Source organism: Melospiza georgiana, chromosome Z (assembly GCF_028018845.1).
Source record: "Melospiza georgiana isolate bMelGeo1 chromosome Z, bMelGeo1.pri, whole genome shotgun sequence".
In the NCBI taxonomy this organism is placed as follows: Eukaryota; Metazoa; Chordata; class Aves; order Passeriformes; family Passerellidae; genus Melospiza; species Melospiza georgiana.
This window is the reverse complement of record NC_080465.1, coordinates 14,642,071-14,660,803: the sequence shown is the minus strand read 5'-3', so window position 1 is coordinate 14,660,803 and position 18,733 is coordinate 14,642,071. Positions and strand designations below refer to the sequence as shown.

At 43.0% G+C, this 18,733-nt stretch overlaps 1 protein-coding gene across 3 annotated transcripts in view; it reads right to left on the bottom strand.

Annotated features, from left to right (window-relative positions):
- The window catches only part of MUSK (muscle associated receptor tyrosine kinase), a 55,062-nt gene that overhangs the window by 3,011 nt on the left and 33,318 nt on the right, over nucleotides 1–18,733 (bottom strand). For 2 of the 3 annotated variants that reach the window (XM_058044178.1, XM_058044177.1), the window contains 3 exons: nucleotides 12,842–13,017; nucleotides 7,330–7,522; nucleotides 6,812–7,003 (listed from right to left, as the gene is read on the bottom strand). In XM_058044178.1, coding sequence (XP_057900161.1) covers nucleotides 6,812–7,003; nucleotides 7,330–7,522; nucleotides 12,842–13,017 — 561 coding nt within the window. Of the gene's footprint in view, nucleotides 1–6,811; nucleotides 7,004–7,329; nucleotides 7,523–12,398; nucleotides 12,423–12,841; nucleotides 13,018–17,746; nucleotides 18,014–18,733 lie in introns of all 3 variants that reach the window. The other variant, XM_058044176.1, reaches the window with a different exon arrangement.

Genomic DNA, 18,733 nt, shown 5'->3' with positions numbered 1-18,733 from the left:
GGACAGATGGACTCTTCGGCCCAAACAATTCACTTTTGGGGTATAACAGTGGAGTTAAAAATAAACCTATTTTTTATTAAATTGATGAAAGAGCCTCCTTTCCCATACCTGGCACAGTGGTGACTTGGTATATCTGGCTACTATTAGAGTGAAAGTAGCAATTACAGGAAGTGTATTCCCTTGGTTTTGTAAGGAAAATAGCATTTTGATACTGTTCTCTGTGTATGTGTGTGTGGCGTGTGTATCCACCTTTAACAAGTTATAAAACCATTTGCTAATTTCAGCTGGATTTAATGTGGTGTAGCTGAGGTTTAGAAAACAGTTTATATTGCTTCAAGATTTGTGGAAACATGTGACAGGACAGAAGGGACAAAGCAAGCCTGCGCCTTGTCTGAAGAACAAGTTAATGTGTAAATACACATGTTTTGCTACTTGTGAATCTTCAACTAAAGTTTATAGACACAAATCCTTGGGAAACAGAATCCTGACTTTGAGCAACAGATTTGTTTTCCTATCCATAGGATTCCCTGCACCCTCAACAAGTTTAATTATTTGGGCTTGCCAAAGATTTAGGGGTAGCTGTTGCCAGAGAAGAGTAACTTTCCACTCTTCAAACATGCACTAAACCTCAGATGTACATTTTGTTTCCTGCACAAATTCTTGCCAGGGGCCTTGCAGCTAACACACATTCCATACAGGTAGCCAGCCAGAGCCCATGGGGAGTGGTGCCCATTTATGTCACGTTGCTGCACCAGCCTGACTGCCCTCCCGTTGCTTGAATGCCAGGATATTTTATTGCTCAGTAGCACCTAGAGGAGACTCCAATTTCCAAAGCAAACTTCCAGCTTCCTTGTCTTCTACTTCAGTCGCATGGCAGTTGCAACAGTTGTACTTGGATGCTGTAAATGTCAAATGTCACTGGATGGCAGGGTGTCCATCAAGAAAGGAATCAGAGGTGGCTGGATCACAGCTGAGACACTCAGCAAGGAGGTCTGGCATGCCAGAGCGGAGGATCAGGGCCCACACTTGTCTGCTACGCCTCCTTTATGGCACAATGTCTTCCTTCTTTTTCCCCGTGCTGGCAGCAGTTCCCTGTCTAGTAGGAGGGGAGGAGTACAAGCACCTGCTGTCAATTCTCAGCACTAGAGCCAGCAGCAGCAGCCTGAACAAAGCAATAGGGGATTTAAAAGTAAAAATAGGAGGGCTTTATATCTTCCAAATAGTCTCAGAGATTACCACTCATCTCTGACTAGCAGACCCAGCACAGTGCCAAAGCAGGGATGGGCAGAGCTCAGTCCTGACTGCTTTGGAGACAGAAACTCACCCCTGGCTGATGTACACTCAACCACCCAATTTCACTGAATTCTGTAATGTAAACTAACCTAAATGTAGCCAAGTGAGGTTAAGCTGCACAATGCCTTTTAAGTAGCCCTCAGGCAAAAGCCAGAAATTTCACCTTTGGTAGATCATGGTGATGCAGTACCGTTCTGAGCAGGCCTGGGAAACTCACACTGCTCTGGCACAGGGGCAGGAACTGTCTGAAGTCTTGTCAGGCAGCTATCAAATGTGACCCCTTTCATGCCCTAAAGACAGTCTTTGCACAAATTATAGGGGCGCATCTGCAGGGTAGCAGCGGGAAGCAGCTGCCTCTGAACCTGGAGAATTCAGCTGAGGGCCAGAAGGCGGAGTGTTTTTCAAAAATTAGGCTAATTCTCTCCTAGAACTGGGAAGCATCAAAAGAAATTACCTTAGGTAATCTCTCTTGCAATTAAGGAGGAGAAATTTACACTGCTCATGCACAGGGTGGACAGCAACAGTCCTTTGCCTGCTTCACTACCAATGGATTTGTGCACCGGAGTCATTAATTGGCATTTAAGTGCATGCTTAAAGAACTAACCAGCAGTGCGGCTAGGAATTTCACTCTGAACCTATCTAGAGAATGTCTGACTTAAGTTCCCAGTCAGGTTTTCCTTCCTAAGCAGTGTTATGAGTAGAACAGCTGCCCATTTTTTAAAACGGTTGCAGAGTTCACCATCAGGGTGGGCCAGTTGCTGCCAGGGTGGAGTTCTAACTGTTTGTTATTGTAATCACCTGTTGTTTTCGTTAACTGCCTGTCGTTGATGGTTAAGAATTCCCCTTTTGTCGAGTGGCACCCTGCTGCTTCCTGGAGGATGGCACCCAGACGGTGGAGGGGAAGGGACACCGAGTCGGCATGCAATTGACATCATTTCCTGCTTCAATGGGATGGACCCCTCACCAAACCTAGCCAAAAACCTCTAAAACAACGAGCCAACGCAAAATTGATGAATCAAAGTGATGACTGGGTGTGAGGAACAGAATCTAGTATCCGCCAAGGCCTTTTTACCCCTCACCCTAAAATGAAGATGTTGGCTAGACAGAGGACCTCGAATGTTGAACGGAAGAGCAAGGGGTTTCCCGATGATCTCCTGAGGAAGAAATACCCAGCTCTGCCCACAGACCAGTGGACAAAGCTGCACTCTTCCTCCTCCTCCGAGAGCGCGCGCTCGTTGTTTCTCCCCACCTGAGCTGATCAGTTTTAATAAAGGCATTGAAAAGGAGAAAGGTCTCCTGTCTGTGTCTATTTCAAGCAGCAAATATGTAAAAAAAAAAATGAGGAGCAGTCTGAACCTGTATTTGAGACTCTGTCCTGTCCCCATCTTGCTCACCATAACAGTTGGGCAGCTTCTCTTAGATGATTAAATAATGTAATTAACATCTACTGAGTCTGGTGGGAGCCTTCCTTTACCTTATTCCTTGGTTCAGTTAATATGTGAGCAGGAGACTGCCCTGAATAAGCAGGAGCTGCTTTTTGAGGAGGAAGGGAAGGTTGGATTTTGTTTTTTTTTTAATAATTAACACCCACACTATTTTTCAGCTATGTATGAGATAGCAGGTCAAATAAATACCCTTTGCAGATAGAGAGAACATGAGACTTCTGTCAAGAAACTCTGACCTTAGGAACAGCCCTGTTGCTAAGGAGGAACAGCATGTTGTGCATTTGGAGTGCAGGTCTACCAGCCTACTAGCAAAACCTCCACACCGACCTACTGGCAAAGACTCCACATGCCGGCTTTTAGGCAATCCTGATCTTCAGGCTTTGCCTGGACCACACAGGTCAGCTCTGGAAGAAAACTTGCATGCTAGTCTGCACTGAACTGCACAGAGCTGGTGCTCTGGTGTCTTGTGAGGCCAGTGTGGTCCTCCCAGGAGGAGAATCAGCCACAAAGACCTATCTGGGACAGACCTGAGCCTGGTCCTGAATTTTGTTTTAAGCATGGTTACTTCCTTATCCTTCCAAGTGTGAAGCTGTTCCTGGTGAAGACAGTAGCCTTTCAGGAGAAGCTAGTAAATGATAGCTAGACACTTCCTGTCCTAACATGTTGCTTGACCCAGGAGTGAGTAAACACTGAATCAGGACTCACAGCAGCCAACTGGCAAAGGCATCGCTGGCACTGAGTGCGGAGCTGTGTTTACAGAAGAGCGAGAAACATGAGAGCAGGAGAAGTAAGAGGATTGCTAAACTTAGCTCGAGATGTCCATTTAACACATGCAGGAGAGTACATTTTATCCTTCTGAGATGGGAAGGCAATAATTTGAGTTTTGATCATTTCAGTAACCTGGATGAACACACAGCTTATACTAGGACTGCACTGATCTGCCAGAAGTGCACAGAAATGTCTATACCTTACTATAAGGAATTATAAAGCCTTGGAGACATTTTTGATACAGGTGGTAATAAACAAAGGAATCCCTAAGAAGCAATATTTCTGTGGCTCCTTCCCTGAGCCAGAGAGAGCAAGCATCTCTCAAGAAGCTTCTCACTTTGCAAATGCTAGATGAGATGTAATACTTTCTTTTCTTCTCCTGTGTCTTTTTCTCTCAGTTTCCATTGACAATAACAAAAAGGCTTAATTGAAAGTAATTGCAGTGCTGAAGTGTATGAAATCCACATAAAAAGTCTTTACACCACTTTGGCACTTGCTTAACTAGCACTTTAGTGACATTTGAATGCCCTTTGAGAAGTCTTTCTCGATATCCATGAAAGTCATTTCGAGCTCAGAAAGGTCTGTGCAGCAGTCAAATTGTATTAGACCTTCCAGCGCAGGGCCAAAGCAGCACTTGGGAAGGAGAGTGCCTGCCCTGCTGGCACACAGGTGAAGACTCCTGCAGCATGAGCAGGAAGGTGCTGCACCTCAGGGCACCCCGAGCACTGTGCTGAGGCTGGGACAAGAGCTGCCCTGTGCCCCTGGTGTGCAGTGCCCCAAGCACTGCTGTTGTGCAGCTTCTATAGCTGTGTTCTTGCTTCAAGCTCAGATGTGTTTGGCCATCCAGGATAACAGTTCATCACAGGCTAAGCATCTGTGGCAATCCCACTGTGCACCCTTTGAATTTTGTTATTTTTAGTTCTCTCTGTAATAAAGTATGCTTGCTTTTCTTCCATTAGAAATAATTTATCTTTTCATTAGAAAAAAAATCCATCACAGCTGTTGAAACTGTTTCCCAGCTGTTACCAGGAACATGTCTAACCTGTACAGAACTAATTTTCTAGCAGGTACACCAACAGCTTAACTATAAGCATTACAGATACCTGCATTATAACTACTTTTTGCAAGATAGCCCTTTGCTTTGGCAGTCAACTGAAGCATTTCACCAAGCAGATCTTGGCTCATGGTGGGACTCTGATCCTTCCCTGGGTTTTTGTTGAGGTCATCATACACTACTCTAGATACAAAATCAGCCATGCCCCATGCTTGTTAACTGCAAAGGACAAAAATTACTGCCTTGACTAAGCAGGGAACTATACAGCCTGTACACTTTGTTCTAGGAATTTGGGATGGGACTTTAGGAGGAAACTATTATTGTCCAGATTGTCTTGCAGAAATTATGGATTCTGTCAGGAAAAACTAGATATCTTCTATCCTCCTCACTTTTGGGGTTGTCAATTAAAGATTTTCCACATTTGTAAAAGTGCACAACCTCACTTCCCATGGTAATATCAGAACTGGGCTGTCATCTAATATCTCAGGTTTAAAACAGGTAACAGTGGCTGCAAATTCCAAAAATAAAAAGTGAGAAACTAATTGAAGGGGACACTGAGGAAGTCCAGAGATAAAGGAATTTATATGTGTTACTTAAACACTGATATCCAGATAGCCATGGAGCCAACCGAGGATTATTATGGCAGCAGGAAGGGGCCATAAAGAGGTAGGGCAACATTTTTCTGAGACAAGTGTCCTTGTTCTGGCTCCTGGAGATAAGCACAACACCAGCATCAGAGGTGCAGGAATGAGGCTGAGAAGTAGGTGGAATGGACTGTAAGGGGGGATCAAGAGCACCCAAGACCCTAAAGCCCCTAAATCATTTCCAGAAAGGTCTGGAAGAAGGGGCTGCCATAATAACCCACTTTGTATAGAAAGTGAGGACATTAGCTCCAGGGCACATCAATTTTACTATAAAAAGGTACCCTCACAAAGCCTAGACACACATGTGCCCCAGGACCATAAACTTTCTGTCAGCTGAGTTGATGGTAGAGCCAGGACCACTGATCTTTTTTCCTTTTTTCCTTCTCTGCTTCCTTTTTTCCTTCCTTCTGCCACTTTTCTCTTTCTTTCTTTCTTTCTTTCTTTCTTTCTTTCTTTCTTTCTTTCTTTCTTTCTTTCTTTCTTTCTTTCTTTCTTTCTTTCTTTCTTTCTTTCTTTCTTTCTTTCTTTCTTTCTTTCTTTCTTTCTTTCTTTCTTTCTTTCTTTCTTTCTTTCTTTCTTTCTTTCTTTCTTTCTTTCTTTCTTTCTTTCTTTCTTTCTTTCTTTCTTTCTTTCTTTCTTTCTTTCCTTCTTTCCTTCCTTCCTTCCTTCCTTCCTTCCTTCCTTCCTTCCTTCCTTCCTTCCTTCCTTCCTTCCTTCCTTCCTTCCTTCCTTCCTTCCTTCCTTCCGCCACTTCCGCCACTTCCGCCACTTCCGCCACTTCCGCCACTTCCGCCACTTCCGCCACTTCCTTCCGCCACTTCCTTCCTTCCGTATTTAATCCATCTTTTTGTCTCTGTTCCTTTTCACAGTACCCCTTTATTCAAAACCCACTGCCCTGTGCTTATATAGGAGGTCAGGGACAATAAAAGAGCTATTTCCATGGAAGGCATGTAATTTACTAATAAAAATTTGTACACTTTTGCAGATACTCTGACTTTTGCAATTCTTTTCACCTACAAGCATCTGCAAATCCTGGGTGTGCATTTTCCATTAAGGCTGGGACACCACAGACACACAACCATATGCCCATCTCCCCACTGGCCTATGCAGGGAGGGTTTTTAGGGGATTTTTGGTTTAGTTTGGTTTTGCCACAGAATCAAATTGCAATTCAGTTTGGACTGAACCGTAGCACGATACAAAGACTTTTATGGTAATTACACAGGTCAGTACTGGTGTTATAATGGAGATCACCAAACATTGACAATTCATAAATACTGGGAAATGCAAGAACTTCAGGCGGTACTCTTGGCAAAATTTAGCTGAACTTTTACACCAGATAATGTCAGTAAGGCATTATATCTACTAGAGAGTAGAAAAGATAAATTTGCGGCAAAAGTTTAAAATATTGACAGATAGCAGTGGACAACAAAAACAATTCTTCAAACCTGAGTGTTGTGTACCATTTGGTACACATGCATTTGAGTGGATGGATGGATGGATGGATGGATGGATGGATGGATGGATGGATGGATGGATGGATGATTTCCATGCTGATTTTTTTCACAAGTACCTTCAGATAAAGAAGACTCACAAAGAGACTGCTTACCTGGCCTGGAAGACTCTCCCAAATGCTCCCTCCCCAATATCTCTCACATATTCAATATTGTTCCTGGGATACTCCAGGCTAAGCAATTTTGGATTGAGGAGAAGAGGCATGCGCTGGTACATGGGGTTGGGGTGCAGCCGGTCCAGGAGCAGTTCGGAGGGCAGAGTGGTGAGAGTTGGTGTCTCCGACTCTCTAAAACAATGGAGAGATTTTTGGTCAGTGTGTGCACAGCCCTCAGTCAGGAGATAACTAGCTTCATCTCCTCCTGAGTTTATTTATTTGATGAGAAAAGAAGATGCAGCAGGGCTACTGAAGGAACATTGCAGCAAGGTGTCCATGTCCCTAGTCACCACCTTCTGCTCTGGCACAGGAGTTCAACAGAACTAACACTGGGCTGACACAAGCAGAGGGAGGGCTGCTGTCCCCTCACAGGTGTTCACAGGACTTTTCTCTCAGAAACAAGAAAGCTCTTTTTCCAAAGCAGCATTTCTTGCACTGAATTAAGTTCCAAGCTTTACCTTTTTTTGTTTTTCCACTGTTTTCGACGACGGCAGCAAACCAGGGTGATAATGCCAAAGATCACGACCAGGGCAAAGCTGGAGATGATCGAGATGATAACAGTCATGGAGTATGTAGGGGAAAATGGAGGAGGAGGAGGGGGAAGATTTAGAGTCTCTCCACTTGGTTTTCTTGTTCCCAGTGATAACAATGCTGTAATGCAAATAAAATCAGAGGGTTATGCCTCTGCTCATTTATAGAGCTTTCTCTAAGAGGAATTTACGAAGCTAACTTGTCACCCTGGAAATTACTGACATTACATACAGCCCTATGACCACATGAGAGGACCATACTAGGGAAGCTTGGCTTGCAGGAAGCAAAACCCATTTGTTTTGCCACATGTGAAAATCCAAGATCTGGTACGACCAATATATAGTGCCCATTAAGCTGGGAACACAGTTTTAGTGTAGAATATTTGGAAGAGTTACAAATGGGAAGTTCACATCTAACAGTCTCAACAGTATTCAAATATAGTAATGTCTGCAGTGGGAAAGATCAATGGTGCTGTACAATGTAAACCACAATGTGTCATGTGTCCTAAAAGGAATCTGCAGGGAGGACTGTAAGACCAAGTAAGTACAGAGTGATATGTTCCCAAAATACCCTCTTACCCCCAACAGTTTGCATCTCAGTGTCTTTATGGGGAAAATGTGGAAAACTAGTTTAAAGCACACTTGGCTGAATTATTAGGGAAAAAAATCACATAACTACCTGTGGAGTGCCTTCTGAGATATTCTAGAAAATGCTGTTCTCTGCATGCAGTGTTTGAGAACAGAAAGAAATTTAAACTCTTCTTAGTTGTCAGCTAAACTAAAAATTACTTGTGTTCACTTATGTCCATAGAACATAAGTGCAGTAAGTTTCCAAATGCAGTCTTATTTCTGAGCACTGAAATCCAGAAACTGGGAATCTTGGATGAAATGTTTTTTAAAATTTTTTCTGTTTTTGAACAAGAAATGACAGGAATACTTAGCTTCTACATCAAAAACCATAGAGGCTTCCATCTTTTAATGGCTTTTTTTTAGTTTAAATTGGGGAACTGGGGGGAGGGGGGGGGAGGGGGGATGGGCAGTCTTACTGAAAAAAATCACCCTAAACTAAACAACTAAACAACTTTGGAAAACAACCTGAAGCCCCACCTTCTAAACAGTGTGACAAATCAATTTTTCAGAGTACCACAGGATATTTCACTTCATCTTTAGCATTTATATAACCTAGGGCAAGATGCTTGATTCATCTGTCTTCATTTTCCCCTCTTCATGGGGCATATTAAACCTTCTCATTAAAGATGCTGAGTGAATCTGTGAGAAGACCTAGAACTAGCTGAATCCAGAGGACAGAACAGATTGGTGTACCCAGGATGCAAACACCTAGCATGGCCCCGGAACAGCCACAGTGGCAGAAATCATAAAGTGCAGTTGCCTACCATCTCCACAGGGAGACACGCTGCAGTATTCCCAGGTCACAGCTGGATCCTTTGTGTAGCACCAGGGACCCTCATTCTCACCTCCTGGGTTGCGGCAGTAATTCTCAGCATCAGACAGCTCTGGGAAAACCTGAGGAGTCCTCCTGTGCATATGGGGAGCCTTGGGGAAGGAAGCAAATTGTATTAGTGTTGCAACATAATTTTCCATGCTATTATTATTAAAACAAAATTAAAAGAAAAAACCCAAAGGAGGGAAGCAAGACAGAGCCCTTGGTGAAACAGCCATTTGGTTGCCTGAAATGACAGAGAACACATCTTGACACAGTAAGGAGAACTTGCAGATTGAAATATGATGAGGTTATAAAATGAGCTCAAGAATGAAGGCAACTTGTTCCCTGCTCATCCCTTGCACTGAGACTGGGCTGCCTGACTCTGAGAAACTCCTTGGAAAAGCAATCCTCGAGCACAGCTCTCCATTTGGTGCATCTCACACTGACACTCACCTGATCACTCCACTTCTGGCAGGGAATGCCAGATGCTGTGACATTGGCTGTGCCCTGGTAAAACTGGCCATTGCCACTGTAGCAAGTCCCTGGAAGAGAAAAACACCTGTAGGGTCAAAGCATTTCAGAACATGTCCTGCAGCAGATGCTCACAAGAATAAAGTTCATGTTGTTACATGAGACCATCTGACAGCATCAGATGTGAAGCACACAGAAGGACTAGACAACACAGAAAGGGCACTGCTTAGCCTCCTGTTTACTCTCTAATGGATTTTGCACTCAATACATAGGCAGAAATCTGGTAAAACTTCAAAGAGGGCACTGCAGCTCTCTCAGATTGAGAAAATAGGCCATGGGTCTGTGATGGTTGAGCTGCAGCTACATAGTTCACAGCACATCATGCAGAAAGTGCAGGGCAGAACCGCACTGAATCCACTCTAGCCAAACCAAGGCAGAAAGCAAATCACAGCACTGGTTCCATGATTCACAGCCTGCATTCTTACTGGGGCGCTAATAGGAAGACACTCATATTCCTCAGGTTGGTAGCAGGGAGTTGGAATTCATAAGGGTGCCTTCCTCCTGCTTCTCTGCAGTGCTTATCCTCTTTGATTATTTGGAAACAGCCTATGATTTTCAGCATGCATGGAGACAATACCCTGAAATATGATCTGAACTATGATTTAAGGAATGGTATCAGTATAAAACAATGTTCTTTATAATGAAGATAGTGTAGTCACTGCATACACAGGGCTTGTTCCAGCTGCAGAAAAATTAGGCAGAAAATCTTGAGATTTTACTGCAGGAATATGCATTAATGTCCTCACAGGACATATGTCCTCACATACACCTGTCCCCATAGGAGAGTTTAATGTATGATGGCATAATCTAGGAAGCAGAAAGACAGCAGAAGAGATGCAGCCTTACAGATTTCAATACATAGTACCTAATCTCTAAACTCAGCTGAGCTGCGGCTAACATTGTAATAGATGGCATATATTAAGGTCCATTGCATTGTTAGCCTTGAAAAATTAACAAACCAGCACGTTCTTTTGTCATAATTTTATTTTCTATTATGTTCATAATCTCACAGCTCAGGAATAAAGAAGAACAAGAAGAAATGTAATATGTTCTAAAATAATGACTTTTTTAAGAAAATAGTTTTCATCTTCTTGAAAGCTTTGTGTAAGGGTTGACCCAAATTTGAAACAAGGCTATCTGTCTTTGTGGATTGTACTCTTTCTCATGTACCAGGACCATAGCCAACACAGCATCATGACTATCTGCTGTTTTCTTCTTGCACTCAGGTTGCAGTTGTATATCATGATAGAATCTCAGCTTACTGAGGCTTCAGCAGGTAGCAGACACTATGCAGCTTGTAGGTAGGCACACTGCCTTTAAAGCGTTAACTCCAGTCCAGTGAGCTTAAACAAAAGATTGAGTTCATGTAGCCCTGAGGCATCTAAACACTTCAGCAGAGGATTTAAACCCATGACAAATGCAAAGTAAAATACTCTAAGGTGGATTTCTTTGGCTGATACATAAATACCATTTATGACTCACATTTGTAATAAGATAGCAGCCCCACATGACCAGCATCTGTAGCTCTGCAGAGGTGCAACATCCTAATCAGAGGTGTTAAACTGTCCTGGAACATACTTGTGTACCTGAGATGAGAATTTACTTGTTTCACATTCAAAGACAAGGAAAGCAGTGCCTGAAACATACCTCATGACACAGCTAGTAATAAACAAGGAAAAAATTTCTGCACAGATTTGAAATAAATGTCGGTGGTACACCTTAAAAGAATAATGTGGAGACCTTTAGGGGCAGGAGCAACACTAAGAACCTCTGAATCTTTCATACTCTGGAAATGCAGATGTTTTCATAGACTGTCTTCCTACAATGAGGACAGAGGAATAATATAGCTGGTCCACATGGACATTAATGAATAATTTGATAACAAGCTAGAAAACAGTTCAGTTCATGCTCAGCAAACCCCTGTGCACATAACAGTGGGTCTAAAGAAAAAAGAGGGGTGAATATTACTAAAATGTTACTATTATATCTTCCTGGTTCATGACTTTATAGTGTACATTTATGCCACTCTGGGAAAATGCTGTGGAAGCTGAACAGAAAAGTTCATGCATACACAATACACAGGAGACAGAGGATATATCCTGAAACAACTGTGGGGAGACTGAAGCCATCCCACAAATGCTCCTCTCATATGCTGATGCCTCTCTCTTGTGGTTCCTCCACCAGGGCAGGGATGGCTGCCCTTGCAGGCTGTAGGCACTGGCCCAGAGGGTTCTGAAGCCCTTGTCTCCATGTCTGCATCACCAGGCCCCTAGGTCTGGGGTTGTCAGGTGAAGCCAAGATCCTTCCATGAGAGAATATTCCCCAATATTCTTTATTTCCTTTTTTTTTTTTCACTTTGCCTCTCTCTGCATACATAAGGTGTGAACCACTGCAAAATCTGCAAACCTCACCTGCTTAGATGCCTGGCAAAAGAGAGATTCCTTTTTCCAATGAGGCAAGGTCAGTGGCTGAGCTTGGAACTGCAATTGCACACGAGTGCAAGAGTTGAGTGTGCATGCTTCAGCCACAACCAGCAGCAGGGGGGAGCCTGACAGAAGTCAAAGCAGCACTGCAGGACATGTCTGGGTCTCACCACTGGCCATGGGAGGCTCATACAAGAAACAGCCAGACTTCAGAGGTGATTTGAGGAGAGAGCTGGGAGCTTAAGGTCTTGCAAGGCCAGCCTATTGATAACATACAAGGCTGGAACGACCTCAGAATCAGAAATCCAAATATAGGTAGAAGGGAATGATAGGCAATGGGTAGATAAAAAAGGAAACAGCTGGAGGGAAGGGTACCATCTAAAACCAGCATGCCTATCTCATAAAATGTTACCAGCCCATGGTCTCCCCAACCTCCAAAGAGCTGGAAATGTGTTTCCCCATGCCTCAGTCATGGAAACCCAGATATTCCTCAGTAACATCTAAATTCAGCCAGCCAGGACCAGCAGAAAATGCAAATGGCAGCCTCAATAAAGAATATTCTGTCTCTAAAAACATAGAGTCTGGAGCAGTCTACTTACTGGTTATGTTCTCCTTCTTAAAATCTGTAAAAAGACAAGACAAGACGTAAGGAGGGATTGTCCAGGAAGCAATATCATCAGATGCTCACTTAGAAGGATGTTACAGGAAAAGGTTCCCTCCCTAGCAGTGCTTAAACAGCTTAATTCTTTGTAAAGGCACCTAAGTGGCAACTTTGCTATCATTAAGACTGTTTTTCAGGATTGTTATGATCTTCCCAGTAAAGATCCAGGCTTTATTTATTTGAGGGATTTTTCCCACACCCTGGTTGCACGAGAGAGGCAAACAGCAACAGCAGCCGCCACAATTCCATGCACAGGAGGTGCTGACAGGACCATACCCACCATCAGCTTTTACTTTAGCTGTAAATTATGGATCGTACCCTTCCCCTCTCCCTTACCAAGAACACAGCTCTCTGGACAATCAGCAGCATGTGCCATCTTACCAAAGAAAGGGATGCGGGTACAGGAGCTGGGACTCTGGTGCAGGCTGGGCAACCTGTTGCATTCAGGAAGAGTGAGCAGCATCAGCCCTGGCTTGTAAATCCCCTTCTGAGAGTTCTCCTCCATTGAGAGCCATTCCTTAAAGCAGTAGAGATCCTTTACAGCAAGGCAATTCTCTCTAAGTTGTTTTGCAAAAAACAGTGAAATACAGCTGTCAATGGCTTGAAAAAAAAAAAGGCTGCACTTAGCAGTGAAGTGCAGGGGTTATCAAGCTGACAGAAATCCATTAATGGGGTTACACTTCTTTAAAACCAGAGTGTCTGGATCATAAACCATAAAAGAAACTGTATGAAATGCAACAGCTTCCTTTAAGAAATATACAAACCTACATTTTTAATGAAGCAGGGTTATGCTCAAAACACAACACGCACCAAACTATGAGGAGTTCATTCCAATCTTTTTCTACAGATTTTTTTCACATGTTCTTCTAATAAACATCATAGAGTCATAGCATGGTTTGTGTTGGAAGAGACATCAAAGATCATCTATTTCCAATTTCCTGCCATGGACAGGGGCAACTTCCACTTGACCAGGTAGCTCAAAGCCCCATCCAACCTGGCCTTGGACACTTCCAGGAATGAGGCATGCACAGCTTCCCTGGGCCACCTGTGCCAGTCTCTCACTATCCTCACAGTAAATAATTTCTTCCTATTATTTAATCTAAACCTCTTTCAGTTTGAAGGCATTCCCCCCGTCCTGTCACTACATGCTCTTGTAAATAGTCTCCCTCTCATTTCTAGTTAGAATTTTTCAATATATCCTAAAACCTCACTTGGCTTCTGTCATCTACTAAAAGCAAAAGATGAGCTGCAATTCTTAACCTTCTTATATTAAATATTTGCATATACTTTTAATCTCACTGAATAAAACCCCAGAATTTTTTAGTTGTGTCTACAGGCAACAACTTTAAATCCATTTTTTTCTCTGTAGATATCTGCAAATTGCCTGGTAAAAAAGTGACCTGTCTCCCACCTAATGTTTGCCTCCATAACAATGTGAAATATTCACTGGCAAGAAGTGCATTGGATTTTTAAATGGGCCTTATATGAGAAATTGTTTGTGGAAAAGGGCAAGGTAGAAATACCTGCACTAGAAAAAAAGGAAAAGAAAAAAAAGAAAACACACCATTCTGGGAAGTTTGTGGATTTATTATATTGGTCAATTTATCAGTGATTTGCTTATTTATGTAGCCATTTTTGAGAGCCTGAGTTACAAAATCAACTTTGAGGTCATGTGCAGAGATTTCTTTTGCACAGCTCAGCTGGAGCCTTTCCCAGATCTACAACTCATCACACAATGATGCAGAAAGCAAAATATACTTCTGGGGTGTGTGGGGAAAGATTTAGCCAAATTCACCACCTGGTGGGTTGATGCAACCTTCTTAATTATACAACAGTTTTGGCAAGAGCAGATGGTCATGAACGTCAGCAATGGCTAACAACACTGCAAACCCTCTAAAGCACCTGAAGGAAGGGGGTCATTGAGAATTCTACTAGAGAAACAGCTTTTCTGCAACAATAATGGATGCCCCTCAATTCAGAAGGCTGAAGTCATCAATTCCCAGGTAGTCTGTGCTTGGTTTTAGCCAGTCCGGGCTTATTCCTTCCTCCCTTCCATGGAAGCCAGAATGAGGCCAGATGGCAATTTTTTTTTTTATGTTAAACAACATGGGGAACAGGAGTGACCTTGTGAAGTAAAGAAATACTTAGATAGGGAAATGAGAAAAACTTGCATTTGAAGCACTGGCTGAGACCTGGGAGATCTGGACTGAATTATCTCTGTTCATTCCTGGATCCCAAGCACCGTTAAATAAGCCCTTTATTCAGTGTTCAGTTGCAAAACGCAGAAGACGATTCTTCTGCAGCGCTGTCTGCTGCAGGGCTAAAGGAAGGTTATCTGCACCCTGGAAGAATGGTAACACAGCCAGAGGGAGGGTGGTCAGTCACTCCTGGATGGGTTCACACCGCTGTTGTAGCACCCAATGCTGCGCACAGAGGGTTTGCTGAGGCAAAGATTACTTCAGGTTATTATTAGAAATGTTATGTCATGGAAATGACAGATGGACAAAGAGCAGTAATGGCAGAAGATAGCAAGTGTGCCAGTAGTGTTTCTAGGGAACACAAGAGACTATGTGAGGGGAGATGGGGACACACAGACCCAAACAAGGAAAAACTTTCCCCAACACAGGACTGTTCCCTACAGCCTGATCACTTCCTATCAGCAGTGATTGAAACAGAAACTGGGGGTTGTTCTGCTATTGCAATAGCAGCCAGCAACAAGAGGCAGATGTAATCAAGAATTATGAGATGAGACATCACTTTCCCTTAAAAACTCTCATTTTAATCAATTTGCATCTAAATTTACATTGAGTGAACTTTTCCCATGTGGTTTTCTTGTGTTTCATTTCATCTTATTTTACCCCCCGATTACTTTTAGAAAAGTTTTACTCAGCCTGTCAGTTGTTACTCTTGCTAGCTAGCTTCCAAACAAAATGAAATTAAAAAACAACATAGAAAAGAAAAATTGGTGCAGAAAATAAATAATAATATACAAATACATGGTCATATATTGAGGGCAGTATGTCCCTGAAAAACTGGGAGAGCTTTCCCACATTTGAGAGAGTTAAATTCTTACTCATTAACTATTTCAGCTGAAAACTTTTGTCGTTTAGCCAGCTTCTGCAGAAAGCTATAAAGTTGTCAGTAAAAAGAAGTTAAGAGAATTGGAAAGTGACCAAGACCATGTGAGATGTGTTCAAGAGCCCCCAGACCTCTCTCAGCCATAAAGAAGTCTATAAGATGTCTGAGTTATCAAAAGGAGTATTGGGCTCTGGAAGAACTGCTGTCCAGCTGATGGTCTTTGAGGACAGGAATCAGGAAGGATGCTGTTCCAGAACTTTTCTTATAAAGAAAGCTTCATTAAAATTAGGGTCGAAGGAGGAAGGCATAATTAATAAAAACCAACATTGACTCATGGATTTGAAGAAAAATGGTTCCAGGCAAGCCCATTAACATTTAGATATATTAGCAGATGTTGTAACTGTTAGCTCAGGTGCATCAAGATCAAGTGAATATTTATGTTAATTTATACAATTCTGACTTTAGAAGTGCCCCAGAAGTACAGGTCTTCAGTCAAATCACTGTGAGTTCTGGTCCTGCAGGGCTACTCATGGGCAGGCGTAAATGAAGCAAGGCCAAGATCTAACTGAAATACTTTGCAGAGCAATATGCAAAACCCTTAGCTGACTAATGTGTTGTTAATGCATGTGTGGCTGAGATACAAATACTGTCACAGGTCTTGAAAAAAGGCAGAGTGATTGTGTATTTAAGGGCACAATGACAAAGAGCAGAATATTGATGTGGCAGGGAGGAGCCTGCCAGCAAAAAGCAAATGGTAGTACTTGGCTGCATGATTATCTCTGGATAGTAGCACATAAGAATGTTTCGTAGGATATAAGGCAGCATAGGTACCAAGTAGAAAGCCAAATGTATGGTCAATATTCACAGCTGGATTTTCCTCTGCGCCTTTGTTTTAGAGGTGTTAAAGGAGAAGCAACAAAAAAGGTCCCAATTACAAAACCAACACGTTGCCAATTGTCTTAAAAAGCCCCTACATAACTGGAGAAATCATTGCCATTAGACATCAGGCACAAGTCCATCCAGCAGTGTGCTTGCCATGTCTGTAGAAAAGGTTTATATTCTTATTTGTGACACTAGAGCTGGGGCTACTCTTCCAGTAAATGCAGATCTGAATAGTATTTTAAAATGTGTTTCAAGGAGGACAAGATCAAAGCAGTGCACTTTAGGCAGGGATGTTAGCTGCCGAAATGTGGTATGGGTTATGACTACTCTTTTAGGGGCTGAACATGACAGGAAAAAGAAAGCTTCACCCTGATATGTGTGTGCAGGGCTGTCCTCTGAAAGCACAGCAGGCAATCATAATTCTGTTTCAGTTAAAAATAACCAAACCTGGACTGGGCAGAAGAGCAAAAGCTGTGTGCAGGGCTCGGGAAAACCTGTTTTAATCTAGTCGGAGAATTTGGGAAGGATGTAAAATTTCACTGCAAAGAGGAAAGAAAGAAACTCGCCTCCTTGACCATGATGGGAAGACAAGGAGCAACGAGGGAAGGGCTGCTCAGGAGGTTGTGTAAGGAGAGAGTAGTGTCTGTCACTGGGATGTGTTTACAAATACCTGTCAACAGTAGATTAGCTATAGTAAGAGATGCTTTGGACTCCTCAGGTTCCCTGTCAGCCCAATTTCAATGCACATTTCTCTGCACACAGAAGGATACAATAACCACATTGCAGTTTTGGTTTATCAGGTTCAACTACACAGGCAATGTCTCTGGTCTCATCATTTTTGTCACATTTTTGTCATAGCAGGAAGTACTAAATGATTGATATATTGCCTCAGCCAGATTTGTTGCATCTTCTGGAGCTGCATTTAGTCAAAATTTGAAAGAAGCAATTACTCTTTATAGTAATAAAAAATATAGATACTGGCCTAGTAAGATAACAATAACAGAAAACAACATGAATTATTGAAACTACTTATGTAATTCAAATGGATACTTCTTTTCAACACAATCCTCCAAACACCTGATGTAATGTAGAGGTCTGGACTTCAAATTCAGACCACACCCTAGCAATGAGCACAGTGAGAGATGAATCAGTCTGTGTGTACAGAGGAGAGAGCAAAGGGAAAACCTGTTCAAAGCTAGAGGGCCCAGCTTCACTCAGCTTCACTTGCTACTGCAAGCAAGCCTGGACAGTCCCTCACCACTCCCCTGCTGCATACACATCCCCACAAAATGAAAGTGAAATATGAGCATGTTTTTCTTCATTTACCTGCACACTGGCTTTGGAGCTGGCCCAGCTCCCGAGGGATTGCACTCCTGGAAGATGTAGTTACACAGCAGAGACTCAGCAGCCGGTTGGCAGAATGAACTCACCATTTTCAGTTCAGTCCAGGCAGTGTGCACAAGCAGCTCTTGGGTCTCCTCTGGGTCAGCATACGAGGAGTTGAAGAAAACAAGAGCATTCTTCGCCAAGATAGCACTACACACCTCACCTCTGTATGTGCTGCAGTAGCCTGCGTCACCCTTGTACAGCTTGCTGTCGGGGACAAGAGCACACACACACAGACACAGAGTAAGCTCACAGACCTAAACAGCTGCAGGAGCACAATGGCCCTGTTTCTGAATAAAGTGGCATGTGTAAAGCTAACAGAGGGCACAGGACATGGTAGATGTTTATACCACTAAAACCAGCTATTATAACACAAGAATGAAAATTCTGCAGGGTACCTGGTACCAGCCCAGGTGAGCTCCAGGGAGGAGGCTCCGACCAAGTGTTGTTAAAGTTGTAAGTGGACTGAAGGTTGAGCAATCACAGAGAACCATGACCTAGCATGGCCCCTTACCCTGCCCCTGGGCTCTAGTGGGAAAGTGCTTTACTTTCCTGCTTCCCTGCAGTAGGGATCAGCCATGCTGCTTGCTTGCATTGCTTGCAGTTCTGTGATAACTCAGGATTTTTCACTCTGCTGTCTAACAAGAGTTAGAGTTTAATGTAAGATCAACTTGATGAACAGGAGCCAGGTAAGTTCAACCCATCGTGTACCAGGGAGTTTTACACGAGGTCAGACCAAGCTCCTGCCTGCCCTTCCAGAGCTCCTGCACCACTCCTGACCTGTCCCTCTTCCACACCTTTAGCTGGGGAACAACTCAGAGATGAGGAAGGCACAAGTCTTTGTGTTTTCCTTCCTGGTGTTTTTCTGCAAGATGCATCTTTTCACCACATCTCCCATTTTGCTAAGTCCTGACACATAGCATGGAG